Genomic DNA, 15,989 nt, shown 5'->3' with positions numbered 1-15,989 from the left:
GGCTAAGTGGGGCTGTTTGGGGAGGACGGCAGTGGGTACTTCCAAGAGCTATGATGCTAAGTCCCGAGCTAGGGACGTTCACCCTCTCAGCCCGATGGCTCTGCTCCAGACACACATCCGCTCCTCTCAGTTTCCTTTTTTGGTTGGTGTTTTCCTTTACACTTCCTGGTAAAATTTCTTTCTGATAACATTCCAGGTCTGTTTGCCAGACTGAAGGGGTGGGTGGGGGGAGACAACCATTTCCACAGAGGCCACAGAGGCAAGAGAGGTCAAGGTGGGGCTTAGAGGCTGGCATCTGTGCCTCGGGGCAGTCACAGAGCCCAGGGCGCACAAGTGACAAGGAAGCCAGCAAAGCAAGGTGGCCTCTGAGTATGTGGGCTATGGGGAAGGAGTGCTGGGGGCCGTGCCAGCCAAGCCAATCACTTCTGGGCACCATCTGGCCAGGAGGGGCCAGTGTGCCCACACCCTCTGAGCACAGGCATGTTCTGCCTGCCTGCTCACCTGGGGTCCCCCCCATCACTTCCTCCCCCTTTGGGTTTTTTAAAAGCATTAATGGGAAGAGCATGTTCCTCGACTGGAGGGCAGCCCTACTGTTCCACTAGCACGGCTCTCTGCCCCACCCAAGTTCAACAGGAAGCAGGTGCTACCAGTGTACACTGACATACAGCCTCCCTCCCCCAGCATCCCACCCAGAACCAGACACATCAGGCTCAGGGTGCCAGCCAGGCATTCTGTCTGATTTATTGCCTTCACAAACTGGTCTCCACCAAAGGGAGATGGAAAGGGAAGCGCTGGCCCTTGGGCTTCTGAGCCACCTGTAGCCACTGAGGCCGGCCCCAGGCTTCAGTGAGCCGCAAGCATCACTGCTGGCAGAGAAGACAGCCCCGTCCCAGCTCCTCTCGGGCCCCTGTCCTGAACCATAAGAGGCTCTCCCAGCCCCTAGCGTGCATATGGGATGTCCCATGTTCTCATTGCCGCATCCAGGGACATCACGGTTCCTGGAGGGGAGACAAAGGGTCTGTTTTCCAAAGCCTGGGCCCAGGCCAAACCAGGCCACACACAGGGTGGGAGGAGCCTATTCTCCAGCCCTGTTAGGGTCCTCAGCCCCTTTCCACAGCAACACTTCTTCCCCAGGATTCCTCCCTTCCTCACCACTTACACACGCCTCTTCTCAACACTCCTCCGAAAAACCTTTTCCCACCTTCTTGCTGCCAGCACCACCCCCTAGTTCACTGCTCTCCCTGGCCTGGGGTCTCCAGCACCCCCACCTCTCGGCGTTTCTGTCCCGGTCTTTGATTCTGGCTGCGGCTGTGGCTGCGGCTCCGGCCAGGGCCGCGGGAGCCCCGAGAGCTGTTGGAGCCCCGGGAAGAGGTGCTGCCGGCTGTGGAACAGGTGCTGGTACCCTGGCCCCGGGACAGGAAGCTCGGTCTGCTGTATGGGAGCCAGGCCTCATCTGCAGCACAGGAGAGAAAGGGGGCTGGGCCCACCCGGGGGTTGGGCCATCACCACTCGCCCACCAACTACCAACCCCAGTTCAGCAGAAGGCTGAGGTGCCAGGCTTAGCCATAAGGGCAGGGTTGGGGTGGGAAGAAGCAGAGAGTACAGCACAGCACATGAACATAACCAGGGTACACACACAGAATTTCCAGGAAGAGAGCCTGGGGGTGAGCAGGGAGCTCCACTGTGCTCTCATCCAGGCTTCAGAGACAGCGAGAGATACACGGGTCTCTGATCGGACCAAATGCATGATGTGATGTTGAAACACACACAGACTTATAGGAGGGTGAGGGATGAGCTGGCCATGGTCTATGCTCCCAGCAGCTTCCAAGTCCCTCCTACCTGCCCACATGCCCCTTACCATCCAGGTGAGGCCCCCGCTGTGCTGCCAGGGGCACCACCTGTGCTGTTCTCCTCTCTCCACTGCGCTCCAGCTCCAGGGAGGATGTGCTGTCCATTGCTCTCAGACCTAGGGCCCAGCTTGACTCCCCCTCTGGGGGTGGCAGGGGCGGTGGGGGCAGGTCTGGAGAGAAACACATCTTTAGCAAAATCTCCCGCCCCTCCTGAGAGCAAGCTTTCCCTGGCACTGGGGGACTGGAGGAACAGCCCCAGTTCTGGACTCATCTGCTCTCTCCTCCACTCACCCTTGATTGCTTGTCTGGTCCCCGGCCCCCTGTTGTGTCACTACCTCCCAGGTTGCCAACTCCCTCACCCCCAGGACTGTGCTCTCTCCTGTAGGGAAGAGCCTTGAACTTCTTCCGGATCCGGGCACGGGATCCTTGAACTGGGGGCGTTTTCTCCCCAGGCACCTGCCGGCTTCTCCCTGGAGCAGGAGATGGGAGAGAATCAGGTAAGAACAAGGATCAGAAAGGGGTCCAAGAGTGGAGGTAGATCCAGCTTTGGAGCAGATGCAGGAAGGTGAGGAGCAGAGTGAGTGAAGAGCCTGCAGACTCACCTGGGGCACTGCTGGCTGTGCTCGGGGCAGGGCTGGGGCTGAGGTGGTGGGAGGCCGTGGGGCCAGGTCCCAGGCCAGCAGGCCTCCCTTCATGGCTGCTCAGAGCCGGCTGGGATACGCTGAGAGGGGAACTGGGCCCCAGCGGCACCCTCCTACAGCGACAGGAAGCCTTGATGCTTGCTCACACCACAGGAATTAAGTACCTGCTGGGTCTTAGACTGTACTAGACACTCGGCCTGTTATGCAAATGAACAGGCAGCCCATCCTCCCCTGGCCCCACCCAACAGGCTCCCAAGCTGGAGGAGCTTGAGGAGGATAGTGTTTGAAAGGCCTCAGCAGGCTTACAGTCTTGCTGCCAGAGGCTCATTCAGAAAGTGACAGGCCAGCTTCTGTGGTCCTCCCCAAATCACACCCTGACAGAGCCCTAAGACCTGGGTCCCCCAAACTCCCCTATGTATCCTTCATCCACCCATCACCTCCTCAGAGATGAGGACCAACGGTGTGCAGTGTGCAAGCCTCTGTGTATTGCCTACCTTGGCATCTGATGAAGGTGGGGAATGTCAGTGGGGGGCTGGGGCGGGTCTGGAGGTGAGGGGGTGAGGGTGGCTGTGGAGTGCTCTCCGAAGGAGGGTGTGGGAGAGGGGGTTTCTCCTCGGGATGGAGCAACCAGGCACCCTTCACTGGCGCTGGGCTCAGCCAGGTGACTTCTCTCGGGCATAGGTGGGCCCCACTCTTCTGGCTCTGAGCTGAGGGCAAAGCAACAGGAGAGAAGGGATGGACCAAGTCACTTCCATTCCTTCCCCCTCCCCTTCCTCTGCCAGCATCTCTGGGCTGGTCCACTGTGTGGGTCACAGCTGCGGCAGGGAGCACCCTTACCCGTCCAGCCCCTCCTCAGGCTCCTCTGGGCAGCCCAGGTCACAGGAAGGGGGAGGTGGAGGCAGGGCTTCAGGCCAGTTCAGGGAGGGCACCTGCACTGGTCTTGGTAGAAGCTTCACTTTGCCTCCCCTGGCTCCTGGGGAACACAGGGTGGGGCACCCCATTAACAGACTGGAAAGGGCCAGGTGAGGTGCTGGAAACCAGTGTACAGCAATACTCTTTGGGGACACGTGGCTGGAACAGGGGTGTCAACAACAGGAGTCATACCACTGTCGCCCTGACTCCATTCTGGGGGTGCATACTGGCTCCAGGTGCCTGGATCCCCTGAGGGATGCTGGGGGAAGCCTCCGTGGAAGGTCTGTAACTCCTCCCCAGCTGGGTCAATGGTACTGTAGACAGGCCCCTCGCCAGCAGTGGTGCCGGTGCCCCGAGCCGTCTGGGCCAGGTACAGGGAGATTCCTGCTTCTGAGGAGGAGAGAAACGAGGCCCAGGGGCAGAGGCAGGGAGCAGAGACAGAAAAATAGAGGACAACAGAGAATGGAGGGCAAGGGGACATCTCACAGGATTAACTTCTTCCCCCACCCCATACCAGGGGACAGGCAGGGTCTGAGATAGCTTCCCCCAACCTATAGCCTCCCCAGAAGGCTGACCCCAAGACTGAGGTGCCCAGTCTCTCCCAGTCAGCGCCCACAAGGTTAGGAGATGGGAGAGGCGGGACAGGTGTGTCCTGGGAGGATCCGGACTCCTCACCATTGTAGTATCTGTCTTCTGGGTCTGGGCAGCTGCCTCCCCGGGGTTCCTGGGCTGAGGGGCTTCGTGATGGGTGAGGCCATGAGTCGGCCAGCCACGGATAGGAGGCAGGCCCAAGTCCCACGGGTGGCCTGAGGGACAGCAGGTGGGCACTGGGGATGGAAAGTCTCAAGAGGCAAGGTTCCAGGTGTCATGCGCAGCCATGGTGGCATGGAGGCGGAAGGCGGAAGGCGGGAGGCGTGCCAAGGTGCAGGGCACTGATCCTCTCAAGCTCACTGAGACAATTACCTGGAACTGGCTCCAGAGAGGCCCTCTGAGTGTGGGAAGGACACTGGAGAAGATGGGGTGGGGAGGGGGAGACGCAGGTGAGCAAGAGAAGAGCAGGGTGGCAGCTCAGAGCATCAGGGCAGGGAGGGCTTACCTGCAGGTGTGAAGGCAAAGGAGGCTTCCGGAAAGGAGCCCGTGGGAGAGAAAAGAGACAGAGGAGAGGACAAGGACGGGTCAGGAACACCCATCTGCTTGTCCAGGCCTCACCCCTGTCCCCCGTGCACCCCGGACCAAGTTCATCAGAATTTTCGGGCTACCAGCATTTTACTGACACTCCCCAGTGCTACAAGGCAGCGAAGACTGGAAACCAGCGACTTCTGGAGACCTCCAGAGCGCCCCCCCCCCCCGCCCCACCTTGCAGGAAATGGGCTTTTCTGCTTTACTAAAGCTTGCAAAACCTATCCTCTTTTAAAAAAAAACAATCATTTATCTGAGCATTAGATCTCCCATTTGTAGGCAGCCCTGAATTCCATGTGAGTCTCCCACGTGGGTGCCAGGGACGCCAGCAGGGTGCCAAACGCCTGCCCCTCAGCCTGCGCTGTCACCCAGGCAGCTCAGGCGCGAATCTTCCCCGCTTGCTCAACACGTCGTCCCTGTCCCGACGCCCCTTCCCCGGCCCGCCGAGCCCCCAGCCTCCCGCGTCCGGGTCGCTCCGGCTCTCACCCGTGTAGTGACTGAGCTCTTTGCGCTGCTTCCGGCGCCGGTAGAGGGCGGCGCAGAGGCCGAGCAGCAGCGCCCCGCAGGCCGCGCCACCGCCCGCCAGAAAGGCCGGCTCCCGCAGCACCTTGGCCAGCCGTTGGGCCAGCCCTGAGCCCACCTCGAGTCCCGGCTCCAGTCCCGGCGGGGACGCTGTAGGGGTCAGAGAGGTGAGGGCAGGAGAAGCCCCGAAATCCAGGAGCTGGAGAGGACAGTCCCAGGACCCGCCCCTCCCACCGAGGAAGGCACAACTACCCTAGGACCCCCCCACTAAGTGTCCGGGGCAGCCCTCCCACGCCCACCTCCACTCACGCAGCTGCACCGACACCGGGGCGCTGGCCACGCCTACGCCGGCGCTGGTGGCCGCCGCGACCCGAGTCCGGTAGAGGAGCCCGGGCCGCAATCCTCGGAGCGTCACCGAGCGCGCCCAGCCTGCGGCAGACCGGTTCAGGTGGAAGCGGCTGTCGTTGCCCAGGCACCAGATCTAAGGGAGGCCGAGATCCCGGGTTGAGAGAATCAGAAAAGGGTTTCTGAACCCAGAAGTTAACAAAGTGCCAAACTGTAGCCTGCGCTTAGCCAGGCCTGGAGACAGGCCTGTGGAACCTCCCGCCAACCCACAAAGCCGAACCCTGCCTGTAGGCTATCTCAGACAGGCTATCTCAGATTCTGCCTGTACCCCAAAGCCAAACCCTGGTTCCCTCCACCTCTACAATAGCCTGGGCCCTCCCAGACCCTCCCTTCCTCGACTCTACCATCCCGTACCTGGTATTCTGTGATGACCCCATTTTGCTGGGAGGGGAGTGGAGGTTCCCAGGACACAGTGACACTGCTGTTGCCATCACCCCCCAAGGCCACTGCCACTCCCTGGGGGGGACCACTGGGGGCTGGGCCAGAGTGGAGCATGGCAGGAAAGACAGGCAGTCATTGGGAGCCACCTGCCTACTCCCCCCTCCCCCTGTCAGCCCTGTGCCCTCCTTACCCTCCTCAGGAATGCGCTTTGTCACAGAGGGACTCTCAGGGCCCAGCCCCTCCAGGCCTTGGGCTTGCACCTTGACCTGGATGTGGGAACCTGGGGGCAGTCCTCTCAACACTGCACTTTGCTGGCTCGAGGACTGTAGGTCCAGCACGGTCCAGCTTCCCCCATCAGGGTCTGCTACCCTCCAAGACACTCGGAACCCTTGCACCAGCTGGACTGAGCCATCCACCTAGGAAAGACGAGATGTACTGGAGAGGGAGGCTGGGACCTCACAGAGCCTCCAGGCTCAGCCCCTTCTTCCCCAAACACTCACCTTGCACTCTCCCACTCTCAGCATTGGTGGTCCCCATGCTGCCCACCATTGTCCCACCCTTAACTGGGCCACACTCACAGTCCAGGACACCTGCAGGGTCCGCGGCTCCAGAACTATGGGCTCCTGCATATGCACAGCCACTTCAGCCAGCCCCTGCTGACCTCCCCAGGGGTCCTCCCCTGGCTCTGACAGGCTGCTGTCTGTTGACCAAAGAGTTCACTCAGCAGAGGCTACTAGGGCCAGGCAGAGACTTGAGAGCATGTGTGTGTTCCATCTGTGCCCTGCCCCTCCAGACTACCACCTTGTGCAGGGCATACTCCCAGAGTCAAGAGGGCACTAGCTGCTCCGGGGAAGTTCCCAGAGATGGGCCGGGGATGAGGATCCAGCTAACATAGGAGTCCTTTGTGCACCCTGTCATGATCTTGGCTCCTCAGTTTCTTGATTATTCTAAGGTGTTCTCTCTGTCTCTACCTCCATCCCCACCTTATTCTCCCTCCTGTTCCTGGCCACCAGTATAGGCCTAGCAGGGGGGAACTTCAGGAACACCCGTGCAGCCATGGCTTGGGAGAAGAGAACCCTGTGGTGTTCCAGGTCATACTTGATGGCCCAGGAACTCTGTCCTCACCTTGGGTGCGCACTGGCTCAGAGACAGGGCTGGGATCGCTGAGGCCCCAGGCCCCCACGGCTCGCACTAGAAACAGGTAGATGGTATTGGGCTTCAAGCCTCCGACAGTGTGCGTCTCCAGCTGCACACCCTCTGCCACTGTCCGCCATGTGCTGCCAGCTGCTTGGCTGCAAGATAGAGGAGACGTGATATGTACTCCAGAAATCCCCAACCTTTCCACTGTGTTTCACCCATTCTCCACCCCCCGCACCTTGGGGAGAGAGGACTGGAGTGCCTCCCAGCAACAGCAAAGACCCTAAAAATATAGGGTCCCTTCTGATCCTGCAGGGTTGCATTTAAAACTTTCTCCATACCTGAAGGCCTCTATCATGTAAGAGGTGGCTGTAGCCCCAGCCTGCTGGCTGTGCTTCCAAGTCAGGGTGATGCTGTTCTTGGTGATCTCAGTGACCACTGGCTGTGAGGGAGGTCCCGGAGGAATACTGGGTTCTACAGGGGGATCCGGGGACACTCCCCAGTCTTCTGCAGTGGGAGACCATCTTTAAGTAGGAAGATAGGAAGATAATGCCCCCCTACCCCAGGATAACCTGCCTGTTTCTTAGAGGAGCTGTGGAGCTTTGTTGGTGCTGATGTTCCGAGGGGCACATGGTACATACTAACCTCTACTGGCATGTGCCTCCCAAGGGCAGCACTTCTGTTCCTCCTCATCCCCACCACCAGGGTCATGGCATTAGGAAGAGAGAATTAGTCCTGGGGCTTGGGGAAGCATTCACTACCTTTAAAACAGGATTGAAGGGAAGTGCTGGCAAGACAAAAGGTCAAAGAAAAAACTCACCCCGCTTCCTAAGCCAGCCACTCCACGTGGCCTCCCCTATGGAGCTCTTGGCCACACAACTGTAGAAACCTGTGTCCATCTCCTGTAGGAGAGGGTAGGCACGGGCACAATGGGAGTGGAACAAGGCAGGATGAGGGGTTAGAGAAGGTGGCAGAAGACAGGGAAGATGTGGGCATGTTTCTGGTGGTCCGAGAGAGTAGAGGAGTAGAAACGGGGTTGGAAGCCCAGTGGGATACTTACTGGAGTTGGGAATGGGAACCAGATAGCTAGATAGCTAGATTCCATTACTGGGGTCTGTGAGTAACACTCACCTGCAAGTTGGCAATGTACAAAGAGCCATTGGCCAAAAGGTTGAGCTGGAGGTCATTTCTCTGCAGCCACTGCCCATCCTTCTTCCACCGGATACTGGGCTGAGGGCTCCCAGTCACTCTGCATGGCAGCCACACAGAAGTGCCAAGTGCCAGTGTCTGGTTGGCTGGTCCTTGAAGGATGATGGGAGGCAGCCTGCCCTGGGAGGCTGAGAGAAGAAGAACTTAGCATCTCAGAGGAGGGGCAGAGAGTTGGGAAACCAGCCCCTTGTTCTCATTCTCTGTTCTTTCACACCCTTTCCGACCCCCAACCCAGCCATCAGAAAGGGCTTTGCTAATCATCTTTCATCTCTGCCTGGGACCAAGTAGCTCTCAGTGGCTTCTGCTGGTGGATCACAAACTTCAAGGACTTGCTTAGGAAGAGTCCTCGCACCCCTTGCCTCGCATTTATGTTGCATAGAATCCAAGAAAAGCAGTTGTCTGTAGGCCCTGGGCCCAGCGTTCCCTCCAAGGGCATGTACCTCCTTTAATCTGCAGGAGGGCCTTGGCCACAATGCTGCCAGCCACACTGACAGCCTGGCACACGTAATAACCAGCATCGCCACTCTGCACTTCAGTGATGTTGAGCTGGCCTCCTGGAGAGACAGAGAAGCGCCCCCTTGGCTGAAGTGACTGGCTGGGGAAGAGCAGGACCTGGGACAGAGTGAGGAACCCAAGTGGAGAATGAGCAGGAGCTGGGCAACCGGTTTCCATTCCTATCAGCCCCGGAATCCAAAGAACTCCTCCAGTTCTATTTCACTCTCTGTCTGTAATCAGTGATGTGTTCTTGGGCAAATCAGTTAAAGTTACTCACACAGAGGGAATCTTATTAGAAGGTTTTGGGGGTCTACTTCCCAGCTATCCAAATTCTACTTGGAAGGTTAGCTGGGGGAATTAAATGAAACAATCGTGTCAAAGTTTTCAAATACCTTATGTTCCAAGCATTAACTGCTACACATTCGTCTTCCTTCTTGCTTTAACCTTTTAGATTAGATAGGCACAGATGTGGTAGGGACACAGGTTGGGGTCTCAGGATAAACAGCTCCCCTGCTGAGCACCTGACTGTTTCCTATTTCTATGGCTGCTACCATCACTAGGTTTACTCATGTGAGAACCCAGTTAAAATGCAGCAGTCCCAGGTGCTGGAGAGGATGTTGGGAAATTATGGCTGTGTGTATGAATGGAGAGATGGGCTGCCAGATTTCCCAGTGGGCTTGGGGAAGGAGAATACTGCTCAGACTTGTTATACTGATCCTGTTTCTTAGTAGCACAATTCCCAGCCTTTACTTTAGTAAATGTGCATTCTGGCTGTGCATTGTGGAATTTGCTTGTTAGGTTAACAAGGGATGATGAGAGCTCCTCCTGGTAGAAGTCCATTGGTTGCTGTTGCTATAAGCAAAAAAAGCAAGTGTTTTCTACTTCTTAGAGTCTTTGGTTTCCAGAGCAGACTCTCATGTCCCAATGTCAAGGCCCAAGGCTACAGTGGAAAAGGGGGCCTAAAGGGGGGAGTCTGGATAGCCTTACCCCAAACAGAAAGATTCCCCAAGGAATTGATTGTCCATGACTGTTCCCTTACACTTCAACATGTTATCACGGATTAAAAAGTGTCCAACATACTTTAGTTCTTTAGTATTTGTTTTCTTAGTTAATCCCCCGGAATGACATGCAAAGGCTTTGGGAGGTACCAGGAGTAAACAGAAGCCTCAGAGAGAAGTTTGCAGACTACATGAGGTGCCCAAGACTCAGAGGAAAAGCAGGGGAGGGGAGGAGACACCCACCTGACTCCCCTCCTTCTGCCAGAAGACAGCAGGTGGGGGGTTTCCTCTGGTCTCACACTGGAAAGTCACGTTGTCTCCAAGAGCCACCCTCTGATCCTGGGGCTGGGTCACCAACTGGGGTGGGACTAGCAGGGGAAAGTCAGATACAGGAACATAGACTCAGTGGTACCAAGAAGGGACACTGAGAGGACAGGATGGAGAGCCACAAGCCTGGCTTCCTGTGAGCAGACACCATTCTCACACTCATGCCATTTTAGCTTTCTCTTCTGTCTTGGATGATTCACCCACATTTCCTGTTCTGCCTTCTATTCCACCCTCTCCCATCCGGGTCCTCCCTCCTATCACTCCAGAGGGTGTCCTCACCGTGAACGCTGAGGGAGCCGGAAGCTTCCACTCGGCCCACGCTGTTCTCAGCCACACAGGTGTAAGTACCTTCATCCTCAGCACTCGTGCGCCCGATCCAAAGGCTGGAGTCACTCCGGATCTCATACCTGCCCCACTCCCCATGTCCAGGCTGGATTGGCACAGCTACAAGCCCCTTGTCTACCCTCCCCAAGAGAGCAGCAGGGGCCAGGGTGCACAAAGGCAAGACAGAACTCAACCACGGATGCACAAATGGGGTGGAGAGGGATAGGCTCCCCGTCCCCACCCTGGCCCTGGGGAATAGACCTCTCTGTGTCTTCCAGTGAGAAGGCGACCACCTTCCCACCTTTCCACCTCACCTTCCCATTTCCTACTGTAGGGTGGGCTCTGAAGCTGGTGGCAGGAAGTGGGTTCTCACCTGCCTGTGGGCAGTTCCCCATCCTCCTTGCGCCAGCGGAGGTGAGGCTGGGGGTCCCCCTGCACCTCACATAGGAAAGTCACAGGGGCATCAGCCAGGACCACCTGATTCACTGGTCTGCGCAGGAATGAGGGACGCTCTAGGGAAGGTGAGTGAGTGAATGGTTTGGCAGCCACCAGACTACTTATTTTGTGGGTGACCCCCTCCCCAAACCCCAACACTCCCTTACCTACCCAGTACCACAAGTTCAGCAGCCCCACTCTCGCGCTCTCCTGCCATGTTGGAGGCCACACACACATACATCCCCGCATCGCTCTTGAGTGTATGTGACATCATCAGCTTCCCTCCGCGGATCTGCAGAGTAATAAGGATGACCCTAGTCCTTAGCAGCTACAGGTGTGTATGCATTTGAAACACTTCAAGTTCGTGGATAAGGTGGATTATGGAAGAACGAGGCATAGATTTCAAACATGCTTGGGCTGAAGTAAACTTACCTCTGAAGTACGTGCCTCTACTTAAATGTGTGTGGGTAAAGTCCATCTCCTGACAGCCAGTGAAGCTGACCCATATCTCAGATAAGGAGCCTCCCACATATCTAACCCCTAGCTCTCCTGACAGCTCCAGCCTGCCCTCTGGATCCGTCACTGCAGAGCTGACTCTGGTCATCTCACCAGCACGCACTGGCCCCTGCGCCTCCAGCCCTTCCTCCTCCGAGAGGCTCCCTAGCCTGGGACCAGCTCCTCACCGTGATTCTGCCCTCCTCCTCTCTAAGTCTTGTGCCGTCCCTCTTCCAGGTCACAGAAGGCTCCGGGTGGCCTCGAGGAGGGACGCATTCCATTACCGCTGGCTCCCCGATGGCCACCACCACGTTTCCCGGAGACTGTCGGAAATCGTCGCGGAGGACTGCGGGAACACACAGGTTTTGGGGCAACACAACGCAAGCAAAAGGTTGTCTTGCAGAGGCCTGAACCACCTTTCCCGGATGAAGCAAGCACAAGCCTCTGACGAGCCCTACTTCCTCCACTGGCCCAGGCACTGGCACGTGGCCTTGGGCAACAACGGACTGAAGGTTCTGATTGCCCGGTATCCTCCCAGCCTCCCGCCAACAGGACTCTCACCTGCCACTTCGAGAGAGGCGTTTCTGCTGGCCGCTGCCCCCAGGTAATTGCGCGCCACGCAGGTGTAGACGCCCTCGTCGGGCCGCGCGCGGCGTCCGTGCACGATGCGCGGGAAGAAGAGGGCACCGCTGGGCAGCAGCAAGCGGTGCGCGCGCGGGTCCTCGCGCGCTGTGGCCACTCGTGCCCCGTTCTTGTACCACTCGATATGGGGGCGCGGGCGGCCCTCGGCGCGACAGGGTAGCGTGGCCGGCTCGCCGCGGGACACCAGCAGATCCGGTGGCTGCTCCACAATGCGCGGCATGGCGTCCTCCGGGTCCAATCTTGTTCCTGTAAGCAAGGAGGGTGCAGCGCGTTGGCACTGGGTAACAGAGGGAGAAGCGTGAGTTCCAGTCCGTGGCGATCTGGTCTCTGACGCAAGGTCTGCTGGAGCCTGAAGCGCACCTGCCCAGCGGTCCCTTCCCTGTCCAGACAGTAACTCCTAAGCTGGCTGTGCGGGCTGCTTTCCGCCGCTGCGCCCTCCTCTCCTGCCAGGTGTGTGGCGGTAGAGAGCTGGTGAGCAGGCTAGACCTCCCGCACCCCGTTTGTAGGTACGTGGTCCTCAGTGAACAACCCCTGAACAACCCTGAGCTATGCACCATAGCCCGGAGCCTGATTCTTCAGCTCCACCTGGTTCTGGGCGGGTGAAAGGAGGACCGTGGGCCTCTTATGCAGGCAAACATGTGAGTGATAGGGTTGGACCCCAGGGCGCTTCCGACTGACACTCTAGCCCACCCTGCTCAGATTCTGGGGGCTCCGGCAACCTCAAGTGGTCATGGATATGTCAGTAATGTTGCTTCTCCTGGGAGGTGAATGGCTTTCAGAGGATAATTCTCGGAACTGTCGTGACCGATTGGTTAAAAACATACTGGAGGGGCTGTTGCTGTGGCATAGCACATAGAGTCCCAACTGCCTTGTTGATATCTCATAGGGTAACCAGCTTGAGTCCTGGATGCTCTACTTCCAATCCAGCTCTCTGCTAACACGCCTGAGAAAGCAGCAGAGGATGGACCAAGCACTTGGGCTCCTGCACCCATGTGGGAAACTCGGAGGAAGCTCTTGGCTCTTGGCCTCAGCCTGACCCAGCATAAGCTGTTCTGGCCTTTTGGGGAGTGAACCAGCAGTTGGAAGTGCTCGCTCTGCCTTTCTCAACTCTTTCAAATAAATTAATAGACTCGTACTGGGAAAGTGATGCCGAACCTCCATTGTTAGTCTGTATATTGGCTTCCCCCCTCTTCCTTTCTCTCTTGGACTACAGAATGGTACTATCCTCTGCGGCCAATGGGGTGGGGGTGCTCAGGTGCCCCAACCCCGCCATCCGAAGCCGAGTAGCCCGTGGCGGACCGTAGGGGTCGCTGCGGTCCGCGCCTCGGGGGTCCCCCAGGGCCGAATCCGCCCCCTTCCCAAAGCCCTTTGGACCCAAGGATTCCAGCCCGGGGATGGAGTTGGGTCTGGTTTTCCAGCCCCGCCTCTAGGGAGCTCTGCTGGTAGGCAAAGCTGGACCGGGTCCTGGCAGACTGGCGCTGGTCCTAGGCAGGGCTTATTTAACGAATTAGGGGGTTAGGGAGGGGCGAGCCCAGTCGCCTGCCTTCCACGTGGAACTCTTGGCGACTCGCCCGCCTCTGCTGCTCTGTCCCCTTCTGGTCCCCATCTGGGCACTCCCCTGCGGCTGCTAGCCGGGCCTGGAATCGGTGGCTGTCCGAAGTGGGGCCAGGCACGTTGGTCCTTCGAGGTTTGGGGTTCACCGGAGCCCAGTGCCACCAGGTGCAGTGGTAGCGGACTAAGCTCCTTCACGAGGTTTGCACGCCGCCTCTGTGTTTCTCCGAGTACCCCCCAAACCCTATGAATGTGTTTCCTCCACGTTCTCCTGCCTACAGACTTCACTAGTTTGTCCCGCTGAAACTGGAGACTGGTAAGGATGGGACCACCCTCCAACTTTGCACGGCTGGCTGAGGCGGGACTGGAGGTGAGTGGAGGAGATGTCAGCGAGCAGGGCTGTGTGCTTAGGTCAAGACCCTACCAAGGGGAGCTGCGAGGGTCACCAGATCCCAGAATCCCAGGTACACACACACCCTCCCGCCTCGCCGACCTCCCCACTCCTTGCAGGTAGGTACAGGCCACCGTAATTCCTGTAGACGCAGCTGCGAGCGCCCGATCCCTGGAATTTCTTCTCTGTCATTCCCAGTCTCAAGAGATGTTTCCGCAGCAGCATAATGAATAGCTAATGGCCATGCTAATGGGACTGTGGGGGCTCCTCCCCCAGCACCCGGAAGTATCTCCCCACCCCCACGCACACACACTGTCGGCCCCCCTCCTTTTTGCCTCTACATTCTCCAGCCCGGCGCTCACCACCAACTCCAGCCGGTCTCAGCGTGGGGAGGCGGGCGTGGGCGCTCGAGCCACGCGGCAGCTCCCGCCTGGACCTGCAGAGAGCGGCGGAGCCCGAGCTTCGCCCCCCGACCCGCGGCCACCCACTCGCGACGGCCTCCCCGCGGCGCTCGGGGAGAGCTTGCTGTCTTAGTCATTTATTAATCACCGTAATTAGTGGTAACGAGCTCGCCGCCGGCGCTGCCGGCTCGCCGCAGCTCTGCCGGGGTGGGCCGGCTGAGTCTCACCGCTGGGAGAGACACTTCAAAGTTTCCTGAAAATGATCCCCGCCCCCGGAACGCGCCCCATCCCCGACAGTGCAAACGTGGTCAGCCCTTAGGGCTTCCTCGCCCTCCAGAGTTCTTCGAAAACTCGGGGTCTCAAAGTCAGAGGCGCAGGCCGGCCCGCCCCCGCACATCCTCCCTCCTCCCCGCGTCAGCCCTGCAGGGAGGCTGAGTAGGGGGGTCTTTCACCCAGAGTGGGCGTCAGGGGCGGTGGGCAACCCGAATGAAGGACGCGACAGCCTCTCCTCCCGCTCGAAACTCCAAGCAGGGAGGCGTCTTGAGTCCCGGCCCCTGTGTCCTGTAACCCTTCTGCCTTTTCCCCTCCTTCGCAGCCGCCCTCTCCTCCTCATCCCATCCCCGGACCCCAAGTCTCACTACCAGACTCCCGTGACCCGGGCAAGGCCTCACCGTTGAGAGGAGGGTCGCCCGAAGGCAGCAGGCTGTGGTTGAGGGCCACCTGCGAGGAGTTGAAGCCGCCCAAGAGCAGCTCGCTGGAGTTGGAGACGTCGGCGGACAGCGAGTCCGCAAACAAGTTCAGCTGCAGTAGCGTTTTGAGCAGGTAGCGCAGCATGACGCGGACCGGCCGGGACCGGGGCGGGGGGCTCGGGGCCCAGCCTCTGGGTCTGAGACCCGCGGGCCGGGAGCCGGAAGCCCCTCCACAGTCTCTGCGCGCTGCTGCAGCCACGGTGCCGCTGTCCTGCCGGCGCACCAGGGACCGGCCAGTGCCTCCGCGCGCCCTCCTTCTTCCCGCGTGTCCTTCTCTCCACCCCGCAGTGCCGGAGTCCCCTGGGAACTGGGCGGATGGAAGGCAGGTGCCACGCCGATCACAGCGTAATTAAGGGATTAATCCGCTCCCTCCACCCTCCCACCCCTACCCCGACGGCCACTGGCAGGGCAGGAGACACGATTCTCATCGCGCGCCAAGTGGAGTCCCCGCCCCGCGCCCCGCGTCCGGTGCTGGACGCAGCAAGCCAACTTCGCTGCTTTCTCAAAGCACCCAAGATACGAGGTGTTCGACCCTGCACTTTTGCCCAAAGTTGGAAAGCCCCTTTAGTTCCTAAAGCAACCCCTGGCTTCCATTAGATCCCAAGACTCAGAGTTAGGGAAGCTCTGGAGGTAGGGATGGTTTGGAGCAGAATTCTACAGCCGGTTCCTCTTTCTTCCCCTAGTAGCGGAGTCTGCAGCTGGGAGATGGCCACGACCTGGGAATGAGCCCCAAGTGTCCTAATCCAGGAGTTCTTGCAGAAAGATCCGAACAGGGAATAAAATCGGACGGGTAAGCTCAGGGACGCCCAGGCGGCATGACACGCATTTATTTGCATACTTTTGCATTACTTTGTGCTGACATGTTTTATTAAATAGTTTTACATTTAGTGGAGACTGACGGATTCTAGGACAAAGCAATGCTGTTTCTGAAAAGGCAGGTGCAAA

The 15,989-nt window shown here is 58.6% G+C and overlaps 1 protein-coding gene across 1 annotated transcript; it reads right to left on the bottom strand.

The window, feature by feature from the left end:
* Positions 1-1,229: 1,229 nt before the first annotated feature.
* ROBO3 (roundabout guidance receptor 3) lies at positions 1,230-15,129 on the bottom strand. Its single transcript, XM_004597707.3, is given in 27 exon segments — positions 1,230-1,453; positions 1,859-2,020; positions 2,210-2,320; positions 2,453-2,604; positions 2,986-3,198; positions 3,323-3,464; positions 3,596-3,793; positions 4,079-4,209; positions 4,367-4,409; positions 4,500-4,523; positions 5,069-5,254; positions 5,414-5,585; positions 5,864-5,985; positions 6,081-6,306; positions 6,469-6,590; positions 7,016-7,182; positions 7,369-7,534; positions 7,848-7,929; positions 8,159-8,364; positions 8,677-8,848; positions 9,973-10,097; positions 10,336-10,463; positions 10,754-10,892; positions 10,987-11,107; positions 11,499-11,656; positions 11,872-12,198; positions 14,967-15,129. Coding segments are annotated over 27 exon segments (4,182 nt in total).
* Between the last annotated feature and the right edge of the window lie 860 nt (positions 15,130-15,989).

Source organism: Ochotona princeps, chromosome 4 (assembly GCF_030435755.1).
Source record: "Ochotona princeps isolate mOchPri1 chromosome 4, mOchPri1.hap1, whole genome shotgun sequence".
Taxonomy (NCBI): domain Eukaryota; kingdom Metazoa; phylum Chordata; class Mammalia; order Lagomorpha; family Ochotonidae; genus Ochotona; species Ochotona princeps.
Note: the sequence above shows the minus strand (reverse complement) of the source record. Positions and strands in the feature narration are given on the sequence as shown.